Raw genomic sequence first — 15,575 nt, 5'->3', positions numbered from 1 at the left:
TAATCATTGATGACAATAATGTTTGCATGACTGCAGTTTTAAAACCAAGTTGTGTCTGTAGCTCCATAAAGTATGATTGCATTAATAACAGCTATCACCACAGAGAAATATCTAACATGAGGAATAGGGAATCTTACTTTTCAAATGTCACGTACTTCAAGACAGTTTTTAAAAAGAAATATTCTGAAATCTCCATAATCAGACATTTATCAATATGTAACAACAATCCAGTAACAACCATTTGATGGGTTTATTGGCATGTGGAGGCCATATTAAACAAAACTTTAATCACGAAGTGGCACAAGTCGAGATGTCTCTCATTTGGAATATTTGATAAAACGTAAAACAGACTTAAACTGACATCATGACTTTGAAAAGCACTGTGGCTTTTCAGAAGTACCAAATTAAACAGAATCTTAAGGAAGTTGTCTAACAAAAAGTGAAGATGCAGCTGAACTCCAGCGATCTAGGTGATTTACATGGAAAGGCCCAATTAATGAAAAACACTGTAAGAATAATTCTCACATTGTTAAAAAAAATATTTATATTGGATAGTCACATACATTTTCCACAGAGTGGAGAAAAAAAGTAAAGACAATGCAGTACACTGGAACTCAGTACACAGTATTGAAGTTCTAACACCCAGAATAATTAACACTAGTTCATGAAAACATTTATCTGTACACTTTATTCTCCTGGATGAAAATTAAACTGATTTTGGACTATTGAGAATTTTTAGCACCCCAAAAATAAAATTTCAGTTCATTTGCCCCATTCCTGGATGTGTTCAAGACCATGCTGGATGAAGCCCTGAGCAACCCGATCTAGTGGGCGGCATCCCTGCCTATGGCAGGGGAGCTGGAACTGGGTGATCTTTAAAGTCCCTTCCAACCCAAGCCATTCTATGATTCTATGATTCATTTTCCACTCTGTCCATGCCAAACATGGACCAGATATTCCTCAGATCTCCTTAAGCCCATTTACTGTAGCAAATTTCTACAAACAGATTGAAGCAAACTAATTTGATCTGGTCGCCTATCAAGACGTGCCAGTATCCAATCTGTTTCTCTTCGATAGATGTTCTGTGAATTAACGCTTATATTGAAGCTAAACTCTAGATGCACTGCTCGCTAGGACATGCCTGGGCAACGCACAGCGACCTACCTCAAACGTGCTGAGTAAGGGAGACAGAAGGGGAGGTTATACAAATTAACTAAGGAGAAACAAAGATTACTTAAGCTCTACATGATGAAGATTTTAATCAAGTTCATGCCCAGAATAAAAGCATTTATCAAAGAACAATCTGTTAAACTATCTGCATGACCTGGAAGATGAAACACCAACAAGGAGATTGGTAAAACCTGGACTTGAGTAGAAGACATAGAACGAGAGATTACCAACAGCCACCTGCACGTTACACGCAGGAAGGACAGAATTTAAACGGAGGTACTTTACTATCACACCAAATGAAGGTAGCATTTCAACATTATGAAATTATGTTTAATGACAGTTTAGTGAAGCTTCATATATGCTTATTATCTTTTCACACCTGCAAAACTACATACGTGCTCTCACCTCATTTTGCATACAGACTAAAGCACTAATTTAAGTAGAGAAAAGGCACTCATCCCTCAGGAATAAAGGCTCTCACTACAGAAAAGCGTTGCTAACCCCTTCCTCAAAAAAAGCAGATGAGGAATGGCATAGTACAGAACACATTTCTACCGTGTAATGTCATACTGCTATCCAAATTTGCTGGATAGTTCATGAACACTTTCAGAATTCAGGTCACTTCCCAATGAGCTTACTACAGACTTGCAACTCCAATGGAGCCGCAAATTAATTCTACATTTTCATGGGTTTTGGTTTAGGGAAAAAATAAGTACCAGGTGTAATTGTATGAAAATCCACACAAGATTTAGAGCTTCTCAATTCTAATTAGTACTAGGCAACAAAAGACTAGTTTAAAATGTAGGTACAGGAGATATGCATTACCTCAGTTTTGCCAGCTCTAGCTATGCAAAGAAGGCTATCTTGTCCATTAGACTAAACCCTTGCCTAAGTGCAAAGTAATTACCAGACTGCATAATAATCATTTTGACTCCTAACAGAAAGTATACAGATGAGGCACAGCATGCAGTCTGAAGGAGCAATCTGTTTTTTCAGGACTACTCCAACATTACACTAATAAGAAGATACAGCAAACAAAAGGCTTTAAGATCTTTCAGAGGTGACCAAACTCTGTTGGTATGTGGAATGTAATCACTACACACTGACTGCCAATACTCCCAAACTGCTACTGTTGACTGCTAGTTTATAAGGTGGCCTCCGTCTTTATTTTTCTTCCCATTTTTATTTTTTATCCCATTCTCCTCTTTCAACATGAAGCAGCCTGGTCTGGCACGAAATAAATAAAACAATCCCGTCTTTATTCCAGACTTGTGATAATAAGCAGAAACAAAGGAGCCCCATTAATTTGATATATTATGGCACAGCTGCTCAGCAAAATGCTACAGTGAAAAGTTTCTGCTGTACAAGCCGGTGCTCTAAGGAGTGATGCTGCACTCAAATTCTACCACAAGAGTTTCTACATGTGCAGTTGCATACCTGAGATAAATTGGATGTGAACACTATGTGTGATGGATGAGAAGGCAATGTGTTCATTATGCAGCAAAGCAAGACACTGAGAACAAACTATTTACATGCACCATTCTATTTGTACACAAAACAATCAGAGCACACTCTCACTTAAAGAGCTGCTCTGCTGTGCAGGACTGTGAATGAAAACTGGTCTAAACTACCTTGAAGTACCTCCCTCCCCTCAAGGACAAGAGCTAGATCTAAAATTTGGAACTCATTGACAGATGATACAAGAACGCCTGTTAGTCTTTTTGCAATCAGAACACTGCAATGCCCAATATTTTTAAGCCATTCCCAGTGTTCCCATGGATTAATATATAAAACCCCAGTATCATAACAATACAGCAGCAATTGAAACATTGTCATCCTTCAGGTATTTTGAAAAATAATTAAATATCATCATGACAGCCACCTAAAAAATCAGAATGTTGTTCTTAAAAAAGTTCTGTTCCACATTAAAATGAATAGTCTTAGTGTTGCACGAAGTAGACATTATTTATACCTGTAAGAGAGGATCTACTCATTTTATTGTATGCTTTCTGTTGCTACTGAGAAAATCTTACAATTTCAAATATCAGTTTAAATGAATAAGGTGGAAGCTAAAAGGACAGACATAATCAATTATCATTAGAGTGGAGTCAGATCCATTTAGTTACAGAAAAAGGAAATGAAATGCTTGTTCCTGCAGTAGAGAAAAGAAAAAAAAAATAGTGACCTCTAACCAGATGCACAGTGCTAAATAAGGAACAGGTAAAGAAAATGGAGAAGAGAAAACACTGTCTTTCAAACATGTAATAGAACTATACAACAGGTCCAGGCAAGCAGAACGGCAGGGTATAATAACAATACAAAAAACGAATCTACTAGAACATAACTTTCAATAAGAAAATAAGAAAATAAGACTTCATTTCTAAGTTTAGTTAATTTTGGATGTTCAGAGGGGGTAGGGAGGAAGACAGGCCTGAAGTTGTGCCTTAAAGACAGGATCAAGCTCCACTACCTTATTCATTTGTCCATTTCTCTAATTCATTTGTTGACTGCACAGTATTTGTTTACTGCTTCCCTGGGGCAGATGAGCAGGTCTGCGAACTAGCAGCACATCAGGCACTGCTCCAGTTTGCTCAATCCAATCGACTACCTGAGGGTCACATTAACCAAAGATATGTACAATTTAGTCAGTTGTTTAACAGATTCAATGCAATAGGTTAAAATTGCCTGAGGCGTTACAGTTCTTGACCTAAATCCAAGCTACAGCATACGCCAAGTATTTGCTTTAGAGATGCAAAACAGTGAGAATTTCTCATTGAAAAAAATGCAAACAGTACCTCAATGTTCTCTCACATGCCTAAATATCCTGTATGTTTGGGAAAGAGGCTAGTAATTTTAAAACAAAAGAAAGGTGTTCACTCTGACACTTGTACAAATCCACCTCTTATTCAGCCAATGAAAAGAAAAGGAAATAACCAAGACTGTGATGCCAGCTGTTGGGAAGACAAGGAAGCGAGGAAGAGCTTGTTTATTTTCTAAGCAATTCTGCAGAAAGAAAGATATAAAGATTGGATGCTGTATACTGTTCATATGTAGTCATATTGTGACGGCACACATATTCCCAAATTAAACACTGATGAGAGGAAGAGTAAACACTTCACCATGCCAAGACAACAATGTGGTGTTCAAAAAACATTCAGTATGGCTCTAAGATAGATGAGAAGGTCAATTGATTTTGACTGTAAACAGTCAAAATCATCTGGGAGCAGATGCAGGCAGAAATCTCATCTGTCTTTGAAACAAAAAGCCCTAGGAATTCTTAAAGGACACTTTGCCCAATACAATACTTGGCCCAAATTCAATAACAGAATGTATGTGGACCATAGGTGTGAAAGACTTCATCGTTCACATCTGCGCGTGTGTGGTTTCGGCAACAACATTGGAAGAGTACATTTCCTGGGCTACTCCAAATTCAGAAGCCTTTTTTAATAGAACTAGTATATACACAACATCAGACCTCCTCCAGAAGTAAAATAAAATAGGAAGGTGTGAATTTCTCAGAAACAGTGGAAATGTGATTTGAGTCTTTTCACTTACTAGCTGCCAATAAAACATACATGATTTGTGATGGGTAATCCTGAATAAATGGGATAAGAGCAGTAAATAGAATAGATGCTGCTAAAAACTAGAGTGAGAAATTTTAGTAACACAATCATTCATTATCTAGTAACAAAGTCATTCGTTATCTGATAAGAGCATAAGCAATTTGAAGGCACATGCATATGCTGCATAAGTGCACATCTGCACTAGACAAGTAGAGCCAAAAGGTTGGTAGCTATCGTATCATCAATAGCCTCAAAAACTTGTATCCTCTGAGGGTGTCCTATTTATAGAATCCCTGTCAACAAGACCTAGACATAATGTAATATATTTGTATATTCACCAGAGGTTGGGATGACAGTGGTTCTAGAGAGCTACTAATACAACATGATTTTACTGAATGTAATTTGCATTTTCAGATCCCAAACCCTCTACTGTAAATGTTACCGACAACAGGATAACTCTGTCCTACAGGATTTTTATTTTTTTGAAAGTCCTCAAGATAAGAAAAGCTCAAGAGAGTTGAGCAGAACTTTTGTTCTGGCTTTTTCAAAGCTTGATTAAGTAGTCCACAACACAGGAAATTAGACTGATAAAGCTAAGAGCTTCTGCAGTGTTACTCCAGTTAACTCCACTACCTGATCCTGGGAGCAAGCCAAGACACCACTTTCTTTGAAGAACACCCAGCTGAGGAGTCATTCCAAAGGCATCCAGAATCTTTGGTGCCACTGTTCATTGACCAGACTTCAAGTCAGGGTGAGGCAGTCTATCTACACTTCACAATAACATGGATGAGGAAGAACCTCAGGGATTAGTTAGGTTCTGGAAGAAAGTTCCTCTTGGTGGAGAAAGTTGGAGATTTTTCTTACTTGTATATCTATGTTAGTAACAATAGGTTTCAGTAGACTAAAACCTACAATATTAGAAGCTACTGGAAATACTAGTCCCCAAATCTGGCATTTGGTAACAACTTGCATGGCTAGGAATAAACAAAAGGAACAAAATGTCTGTAAGTACATTGAGACTACATTAAGTCAAAATTAAACTATAAATCCAGGTCAGGAAAAGTTGCAAAATACTGGAAAGTCCAAGTCTGCAAATTCGAATTTCAGGAACAAACCAAAAAAGCTCATTGCTTCACAGGCATTTCTTAAGCTTCTGCTTTCCACTGCCCCTCCACTACGCTACAGTCAGAACCTCAAAAACGGAACAGAACCTTATTCAAACCTCCCCAAACATCTTCAAAAGCCAGAAAATTGAATGGTGTGATGATTCTGAAGGCAGAAGAGAGATCACTTTGTAAAGAATAGCAGAGCACCCTGACATTGGTATGTGTATTTGTGGATAGGTTCTCACTTATTTTCTTAAGATAAATGAAGTTATGTCAGAACTATAGGGGGGTCTCTGGACCAAACTGATACATTTATGCCTTAGGAGCAGCTGGAGATGTTCCCATTTTTCCTTTCAGGCCTTTCAATTAGAGTTCTGGAATACACAGTATTAACCCAGAAGGGATTCTTCACATAAGCATCTCTTCCTACACGTGCTACATCTATGACTTATGAGGAGCACGCACATCCTATCATTTTTCTTAAGATCTCAGGCCTTTTTTTCCATTCATTTGAGATTTTTTTTTTTTTTACATTTCTCTGAATTGAATATTTTCTGTATTAATGTCAGATAACTGAAAAGTGGAAACCCCGATTTCCCATACTAAGTCAAACTGACTCCAGACAATTTTATTTAGAGAAGTGCAAAGCACAAGTTAAGCTTTGTAAATAGACAAGTAGTACCACCCTAAAACGGGACCACAGCTTCAGAAGAGCTTAGAGCCTAGGAAGAACAAGTTTGTGTTGGTTGGAATATATCATGGAGACATACCCTTCAGTCTGTTCAGGCACTCATTACTATTTATTTAATTGCCACTTAATGGCTCATACCTAATGTTGTTAGACACTAAATTATAGCAGAATATAAACAAAACAGTTGAAGTGTTTTTTAAACAGCCTACAAACTGTTTAGTTGAAATTAGTCTAATTAAAAAAGTCTCAATAGACAGATACAGAAGTCATACAAGCAAGAAATACGATAGCTCCTAACACTGGTCTCCACAGAGCAAGCTAACTGGATCAACTTGCCTCTCCGGTTCCTTGGCATTTTACTACAGAATTACATTAACTGATTCATATCAGAACAAAAACAACTTTCCATGTATCTTTTTATTAATGTTCATAATATGAACTAGGTTAACTGCTACTCAGGTGCTACTAAAACTATAATTTCATAAATTACATTGTAAGAATTATCAGATTTCATCAGAGACCTAGCACAGGTGTTGCGATGAGCAGGTACACATCCTACCACTAAGCAGCAGGTTGTTTGGCAGGGATTCCTTAGCTGAAACAACCGCAATAATCTCTTCTTTGAAGTCAGTGTTTTGGGGAGGAAAAGTTCAAATGGTGTTTAATTCCCAGACAGTGATAATCTTCAAACCGTCCATTTTGTTCCAAGAACTGCAGGAAATATCTTCTTCACAGACCAAGTCAAATACCCTTTCTTTACCAGAAACCTCTGGCACACAGTTTTAACACCTCTGACATTTTCTCTTGCGAGATTTATTTCATTTATACCAATTTTTGCCAAACATTATTGATAGGAGTACAAGCTCAGTTTTCAGATTTATAAAGGAATGTATATGTCAGTAATATTGACAAAAAGTAACTGTCATAGAAAATTACTTTGGTTTATTATTTTCAGGTAAAGAGTACATACACACAAATTCTCTCCAAGGGATATTTGACTTAATCACAGAAATTGATTTAACATCATGATCAGACAGATCATAAAACAACTCTTTCATAGATTGCCTTTGATAGTTCATGTCACAAGAATAAATAATGGCATCCGACTTAATAATGTTTTCTTTTGCAGACACCAGGGAAAAACACTGATTTAACTGTAGGCCAGTTTATTAATGATAACACATGCATTCCTTACAGTTTCTTAAATATTTCAAACAGTTAGACCATTCTTGTAACTGATCCTTTATAGCTTTTCACATTACCTTGGAGAGCTATATCAAAAAGGCATTCTCCTTTAAGTTATACACACTAAGGAAACCTGTATACTTATTTGAGAAAGGGTACCACAGTCATAATGACGTTTGGTTTACTACACAGCGAAAAATAGAGGAAAAGAAGTTCAATCAAAGCTACTATTCAATGCAAGGATTAAAAATAAAGGAAAAGAATACACTGTGTATTGCTCTGCCTCCACCAGACCTACTGTGAAATTTTCATATCCTTTTAAAGATGTATCCGGCACTCTGTAAAAGAAAAAAAAGAAAAGCACAAACACACACAAGAAAGTACTCACACTGTTTGGGTGTTGAATGGCAGCTTCGTACTGCAGTCTAACCCTCTGTGGCATCATCACATCATCCTGCAATAAATAGCACACTGTTACTGAATATAAAAAGGTCACAGTACAGTACTCAGATACACATTAGAATATGCTGTTAAGTTAACATCATTTTACTGGCTTGCAGTCAGACGTACAAATGGAACAAATATGAAAGTCACTGTGCCCATTGCTTGTTTCTTTCAAAGAGCCGGAAGTAACACGTTTGCATCTAACTTCTTCAATGCCTCTGAGCAAGTGGAGTTAAAAATGAGAAAGAGCATTTTTTAAATGCATTCTTATTTTCATCTGCTACTTTGATAGATTAAAATAATTGAAAACCATTCCACTAAAGCTTCTCCAAGTAAGCTTTCAGTGCCTTCTTTAAAATGCACAAAGTGAAAATACCTATGTAGGTAGGAAAGAAGAGAGCCAACGGAGGAGTATATGGCAGGATGATAGTCACTAACAAGAAGTAAAATAATTTATAAAGTACAAATACCAATAAAACAGATATAGCTAATAACATTATCAACTCAAAAAGTTCTTCATTTTAAATGAAGCCCTCATTTCATGTGGAAACTAAGATTCTTGCTTTCTAACACATATTCCCATTCAAAGCACACAAACTTACTAATCAAGCAGATAGGCTACAAACTTGTATGTATACAGACTGACAGAATAAGGAGACAAGTCTAAAACAGTCTAGAGTATCTGCTAGTGGTATAAAAGCTGAAGACGTTAAATGATCTTGCTGTTGTCACCTAAAAGCAGACACAATGAGAGATTAAAGTTGCGTGTTAACCAGATTCATCAGAATCTTCCAGTCATAGCTGTGTATAGGTTGAGTCCTCAAACTTTAAGCAACATCAAAGAGTAAAAAACCCTTTCTTTGTAGGTCTCTGATTTTCCAAGCAATACTTGCACGTGTCTACAAAACCCAGCAAAACACTTATTTCTACCACTTTTCCACAATGCAAGTCAATCTCCAGTCAGATAAGAATCACCAGCAGTGCAATATATAGAATAAGGCTTTTCTTTCCTAGGTTGAGTCTTTCAGTGATTTCTGAGATAGCGTTACTTATCAACAATAACCTTGTTACTTATCAAAAACAATAATTAATAATAATCTTATTACTTAACAATAATCTTATCAACAACAATCACAAATAGCATTATTTATCAACAGGAGTTCAAATGCATCGGTGATAGAAATACAGACTGACTACAACCAAGCGAAGCATATTCTTGAGCACTGTGACAGCTCTGAGTACATACACTGAAGAGGTAACAAAACCTGAAACCTGCAGTAACTCAAAACACAGTAAAACGAAAAAACAAACAAAAAAAAAAAAACACACTGATAATGCGACTTGACACTTTACACTCTTAGTGGGTTAAACTCAATCCTGTTCAAACTGTAAATGGCCTAACTACTACATGACAGATGTTGCAATCAACACATTTCTTATGGACACTCACACATTTTACATTTCTAAAGACACCCAACATCTCTTTAACCACAAGCTCTAATAGCCATATATTGGCAGTGGATGTGGATAAGGAACTAACCTTGCTTAAAAGTATGAGATTTGAGACATGCTGGCAATACAAAGAAACATTCTTTGCGGTCTGAGCTGTACTGAGTCTCTCTTACACACTGGTTAAAGCTAATACAACCTGTTTCTCCTCAGTGTATTTCCAAATGTTTCTAGCTTATCAGGGAAACATAATTCATGGTTGGTTCTCGTTCCTGAGTTCCTGGTCTACATCCATTCTTTTAACCGTTCCTCACACTAAAATTATTCAAAGGAGATTTCTGCTAAAGCCAAAATACAAGTATTGAATTTCCAAAAACTTTCACATTAAAACTTTCAGTCAAATCAACAGCAACATTAGTGCTTGGATAAGTAGGGCTTGGAGGGTTGAATGATCTCGATATAAAGGTGACACGACAGTCTTACCAAAATCAACAGGAGAATGAAAAGAGCTTTAGAAGTAGCTCCAACTATTTAACACAATTGAAGGTTAAAGATAAAACAATAGAATAATAAAACTGACTTTTGTGGCATGCAAGTTCTTAAAAGAAGAAAGAGATATATCGGCAAAAGCATTTTTCTGTATCCAGGATATGGTTAGTAAAAATATAAGATTTTAATCATTTTCAAAACCAACAGTGGAAAAATTCTGATTTCTCAGCCTTTATTATAAAGGGAGAATGAAACTCTCTTCAACAGTTACTTCAGAACTTTGACAATAATATTTGCCATCTAATCTACTTTATCAAGAATTCATCAAGCAAACATTATAGCAAAACATTTACCCTTGCCTGTAAGAACAATAATCATATTTCTCTGTATACCACAGAGATATATTTTTTTTTAATTACAATCTGTTTTTTCTTACAAAATATAGGAGTTATATTTTAACTGAGCTTTATTCACACCTTGTTGTCTTCTTGTTAAATCCCTAAAAACCAAGAATGCAAAAAGAAATCCATCCAAAACTGAGGAATGAAAATGCTTAGAACAATGTTACTTTTATCGCTTACAATACACAACATAAGCTCTTGTGCTAAAAGGTTCCAGTTATGATCTTGCACAAGAGATAAATTTAAACGGGACTCATACACTCACAAAGATGAAAAATAATCAACTTGATTTAAATAATCCAAATGAAATCCAGAATTCTATTCACCATACAGGTCAATGTTATGTTTTTATCAACAGACAGCTTGGTCTGTTTCCCCCTAACAAAGCACTATGTCATGTGGACGCAATTGGCAAAACTAACAAGACTGCAGATTTGGGTCTTAGGCTATCACCAAGATCATCAGTATTATGTAAAATCCAGCCTAAGAGGGAGCACTATGACCGCAAAAACTTTAAAATGCTTTTTAAGAAAATAAATACATTTTTGTTCTCTAATATTCCAAAACTATGAACTCTTACCCTGAGTGACCTTTAACCTTTATTTAAAATATTTTTAAAAAGTCTCTCCATTTATCTATCAGTTATTATTTACAAGTTTTACATAATGCATTGCTGTTTAGTTCTGTGATTCTTCCTGGGATGTAAAAAAAAAAAAAAAAAAAAAAAAAAGAACAGTAGTTTAAGACTTATGTCTTAATCCCAAATAAAATAAAGCAATCAAATGATGAGGAAGAATGGTACAAAATACAAGTCACATCCCAGACAAAACTGAGTCAGTTCATCCACCTAGCTTTTTAATACTCAGGCTGGACAGCTATAAAAAAGAAAGCTAACTGCAAAATCAAACTTCAACGCATTTTGAAGATTCTTTACTGTGATGAAGTGGAAAAGAGAAAATAATCCTGAAGAAATAGTTCTTAGTAATGAGGTTGCATTCTATGTCAGTGATAGGAAAAAAAAAGAAAGAATCAAAGAAAGAAAGAAGAGATTAAGTTCTAATGAGTAAAAGCAGAAAGACAATGCCACAAAACCAGAGCACTTTACAAATTTCTCAATTTCATAGGCCAGTGATAGATAGCAGTGACACTCAACCACACACTGCACTGGTAAGAACTTACAGAGTTTCACCAATAGCAGATAATTAAGATGTTACATTTATAGAGCTGTACATTACATAATCACAGATTCCCTATCAAAGATATTGCATTTATGATACTGAATTCAGCAACTGTTGACAGATACTGGTTTCTACAGTCAACAGTTTGGATGTTTTTTGTTTAAAACTGTGAACAAAAGTTGAATAATTAAACCATTTTTCAGAATAATTTTCCCTCATGACACATCAGACAAAGAAGTGCACATCTGAATCTAGCTGCAAATGTATATTTAGTCTGTTTAGAAAAAACATACTACTGAATTTAGAAAAAGATGCTATTTAGAAAAACAGACTACATTTAGAAATAGCAAAGTACATTTAGTCCACTTCTGTCTCCTAGATGTGATTAGGGAAGATAAGGCTAGCAGTAAATTACATTGAATTTTAGTGGAAACTTCTGTTAAACTTCCTTTAAAAAAAAAAATAATTCATTTTTCCCTGCTAACATGAAAGCGTCTAAAGGTTGTCTCTTGGCGGACAGAAGGCAGACAGGATGAAGAGAAATTTTCCCTCACTGAAAGAATAACAAAAGAATATATTTAAAATAATGTTCAATAAATATGCTTCCACTAAGTATGTACTTACAGTAGGATAAGGAAATAAAAATAATTTGTTAATAAATCTACTTTCAGGTAACTGCATTCCCCAAACTTTGGAAAAAAATTAAGAAAAATCTCAGGTAGTAGCTGGGTTTACTGCCAGCTAAATACATACATATATACAATGCAAACAACGCCAAACAGGTAAATGACAAGCAATAAAGCAATATAAACAAAAGCCTACATTAGACACTGAAAACAACCCAGATTTTGTAGGAATTTTGTTGATTACAAACATGTTTCCTGTTCTCCAGTGTCCATTCTGAGTAGGGAAACAATTTGCTGAAAGATGGGAGAATGAAAAGGACTTTATTTCACATGAAAAGCCAGCAGGGATTTCTAAACAAGCCCAGATGTGTTTCTGCCAGTGGGAGGCCGTGATCTCCATCACCTTTCAGTCATACAGGCATTCTGCCTGCTTGCGGTCCTACCAATACATCCCTTCTGCAGAAAGCTGCCTTGCTCCTGTTGGGTTCTACACCACTTGCAGATGCTGTAGGACCAGAACCGCTCATTACACAGCTCTCAGCTACGTTGTTTTCGTTCCAACCAGAGGCAAGCACTCATCATAAACACACACAATTTACACTGAGCTAGTTCTTTTACTTTCCTCATATGTTTAGTCGAAGAAAAGGAAATCTAAGTCAATAATCCAAGTTTAAAGATACTATTCAAAGCTGTTTTTGCTTTATTATTTGCTTCTTAAACCATTCTGGATACATTTAAGTGACAAACATTCACTGGCCTCTTCAACCAGGCAGGCTGTCTGGACCACACTGAACTCCACAGTGATAATGATGATTTTCCCTTGAAACTGTTTTTTTTTTTACTGCAGAAAGTAAACACAAAACATACAACTCAACATACAATACGTCTTCACTTTTTAAAACCAAGGACAAGCTCACATAAATACTACACTAACTAAATACTACACTAACTAAAGCTCAGTACCGAAGTGCTTCCTTAAGCTCACATTATAGACTCAGCATCAAACACTTCTGCAAATTCCTTCATGATGCTGGAAAAAAAAAAAAAAAGCTGATATGCTCCATCCTGGCAGTAACAGCACTTTCTTGTCATTGCAGCTATTGCCCCTAAAATACAACCTGTAGCAGTACCAGGAGGAACATCTGATTCCCTAAGAAATGACACGGCATCTCCAGTCTTTCAATCCATCAAACGGGCATTCATTTACCCTGCACCTGCTCAGACTATAAGTGAAATCCTTCTTTGCTATTGTTCAGTCCAACTCCTTGAGCTAGAGAAGTAAAAGGCCTAAAGCCTCCACAAACTGGCCTGTCTGCAGGACTACCAAAGCAAATACGCTCATCATCGGCAGTGTTTTTAAAGAAGCCCCACGCTATCAAACCCATTAAAATCACACACTCGAGTTCCACATGTCTCACCTGAGCAAAACACACACACTGCCAGTACTTGCAATATCACAGGGAAAAAAACACTGCTCTTCAGATTCTACTTCTGAAATACCTTGAGAAAGAAAGGGACAACAAAGGAAACACTTCCAAGGCTAAGACACTGACTTTATGGTGCACCATTTCTTTCTTGAACATGGCAACAAAGAGCCCTAAATGGGAGGACATGTTTGGTGACCTTACACCTGGCTGACTGGCACATTCCAACAGCATAAAATTAACTAGAATCTTCCTATGGAATCTTTTACTTCAACATGACTATCAACTGATGAGAAATTTTTGACGTCAAGGCAATTCCCACCTTGGTGCATTTGTGCAGCAAGCGCAGACATATGCTGTTCTATACCTAACATTTCTGAAGTCACTGGGGATAGATTTTGGATCTTTCTCACAGTTCGATCGCTATAAAAAAGCATGGGAGTGCTTACAGACAGGGGAAGCAAGTCATTTACACTGCAACATCAGTAAACTCAGACCAGAGTAAAATCCTCCCTGTCAATTTCAATTACCCCCTTTAACTAATAAACTGATGAAGAAGTGTGGAAGGAGCTTATGGCAGCCAAATTCTAAAGGTTTGGTTATTTATGAAACAGACAAGTAACATTTCACATTCCAGACAGGGACATTTAATCCATTTTTAATACTGTTCTGTGAAGACATATACGTAAGAGGAATGATGCCTTCAAGTACTTCTTGTTTGTCCTCCACTCTCCCCCCCCCCCCCATTTTTTTTTTTTTTAATAATATTTTCGTTCTCCTTAGTGATTCAGAAAAAAGGTACAACTCTTCGGGGGAGAGGGAGCTTCTGGGAATGGAGTTCACCACTACATCCATTCACCTCCTGATTGAGTGACACTTTCTCTCAGTTTTTAAACTGAGGATCAAATTTGCAAGGAGTATTATGTCACAACAACAATAAAAAAGCAAATACATGAAGTCTGATCACTGCTGCATTTTTTAGGCTATACAAACTGTAATTTCCATGAAAGTGTTTCAAAAGGTTATTAACGCCTGCAAAGTAACTTAAAACACCAACTTCCAAAACCAGCAAGTGAAGGAGCCTATGTAACCAAGCAGCTATTTTAATAACTAAGAACTAGCTTGAAGGCTGGAGTCCCCGAAACACACCAAGCAGCTAGCTGAGGCCCAACCACCTTCTCCCAAGACCTTTAAGAACTCCCCTCACTGAAGTGTTTTTGAACCTGAAATTCAAGACAAGCTCATGCACCATTTGACAGCAACACTGACATTCTGCAACTGAAATCCTAAAAGCAAATCTCACAAATGGGAAAACACAGGTCGGCAGCTGCCAATTCAAACAGCAGAGTGCTGACTCTGATGGTCCACCCTCGATTTGGTGAATAAAGCTCAGCTGCTTCCCTGTGCTGGGACAGCACGGCACAGCCAACTCTGAACTGGCTAAGTAAGAATCTTGCAAACAGCAATATATTGCCAACAGAGCCTTTCAAAGGACTAAAACAAATGGGTCAAGGACTCAAGTAAATATGACTGGGCTAGAAATATTGCAGGTCAAATAAAGGACATGATTTTATATTTCTATATATTTACCTATATATTTATATAACCTCCAAAACCACCTTGATTAAACCTGAAATAATGGGAAACTACACAGATTCTTAGGATGGAATGAAAGCACATTCCTTTTGAAAGAAATGCAGTTTTATAGAAGGATAAGTATGTTTGGTAAGTGTCAAAGAAAATAGCACTTCAAAGAAAAAAAAAGAGTTTTCAGTATTACACCTCTCCTGTGCTAAATCTGGGTAAATGATTATAACAAAGATGGCAACCACCCCGGAGAGCTGACAAA

At 36.6% G+C, this 15,575-nt stretch overlaps 1 protein-coding gene across 1 annotated transcript in view; it reads right to left on the bottom strand.

Moving 5' to 3' along the window:
* B3GNTL1 (UDP-GlcNAc:betaGal beta-1,3-N-acetylglucosaminyltransferase like 1) overlaps positions 1–15,575 on the bottom strand; it is a 123,951-nt gene that overhangs the window by 95,127 nt on the left and 13,249 nt on the right. Inside the window, exon 5 of the mRNA XM_084298332.1 lies at positions 8,104–8,169. Within this exon, the coding sequence (XP_084154458.1) occupies positions 8,104–8,169 (66 nt within the window). The remainder of the gene's footprint in view (positions 1–8,103; positions 8,170–15,575) is intronic.

The sequence above is a fragment of the Netta rufina genome (assembly GCF_964035555.1).
Source record: "Netta rufina genome assembly, chromosome: 19".
In the NCBI taxonomy this organism is placed as follows: domain Eukaryota; kingdom Metazoa; phylum Chordata; class Aves; order Anseriformes; family Anatidae; genus Netta; species Netta rufina.
The sequence above is the reverse complement of the archived record's forward strand: the minus strand, read 5'-3'. Positions and strand labels throughout refer to the sequence as shown.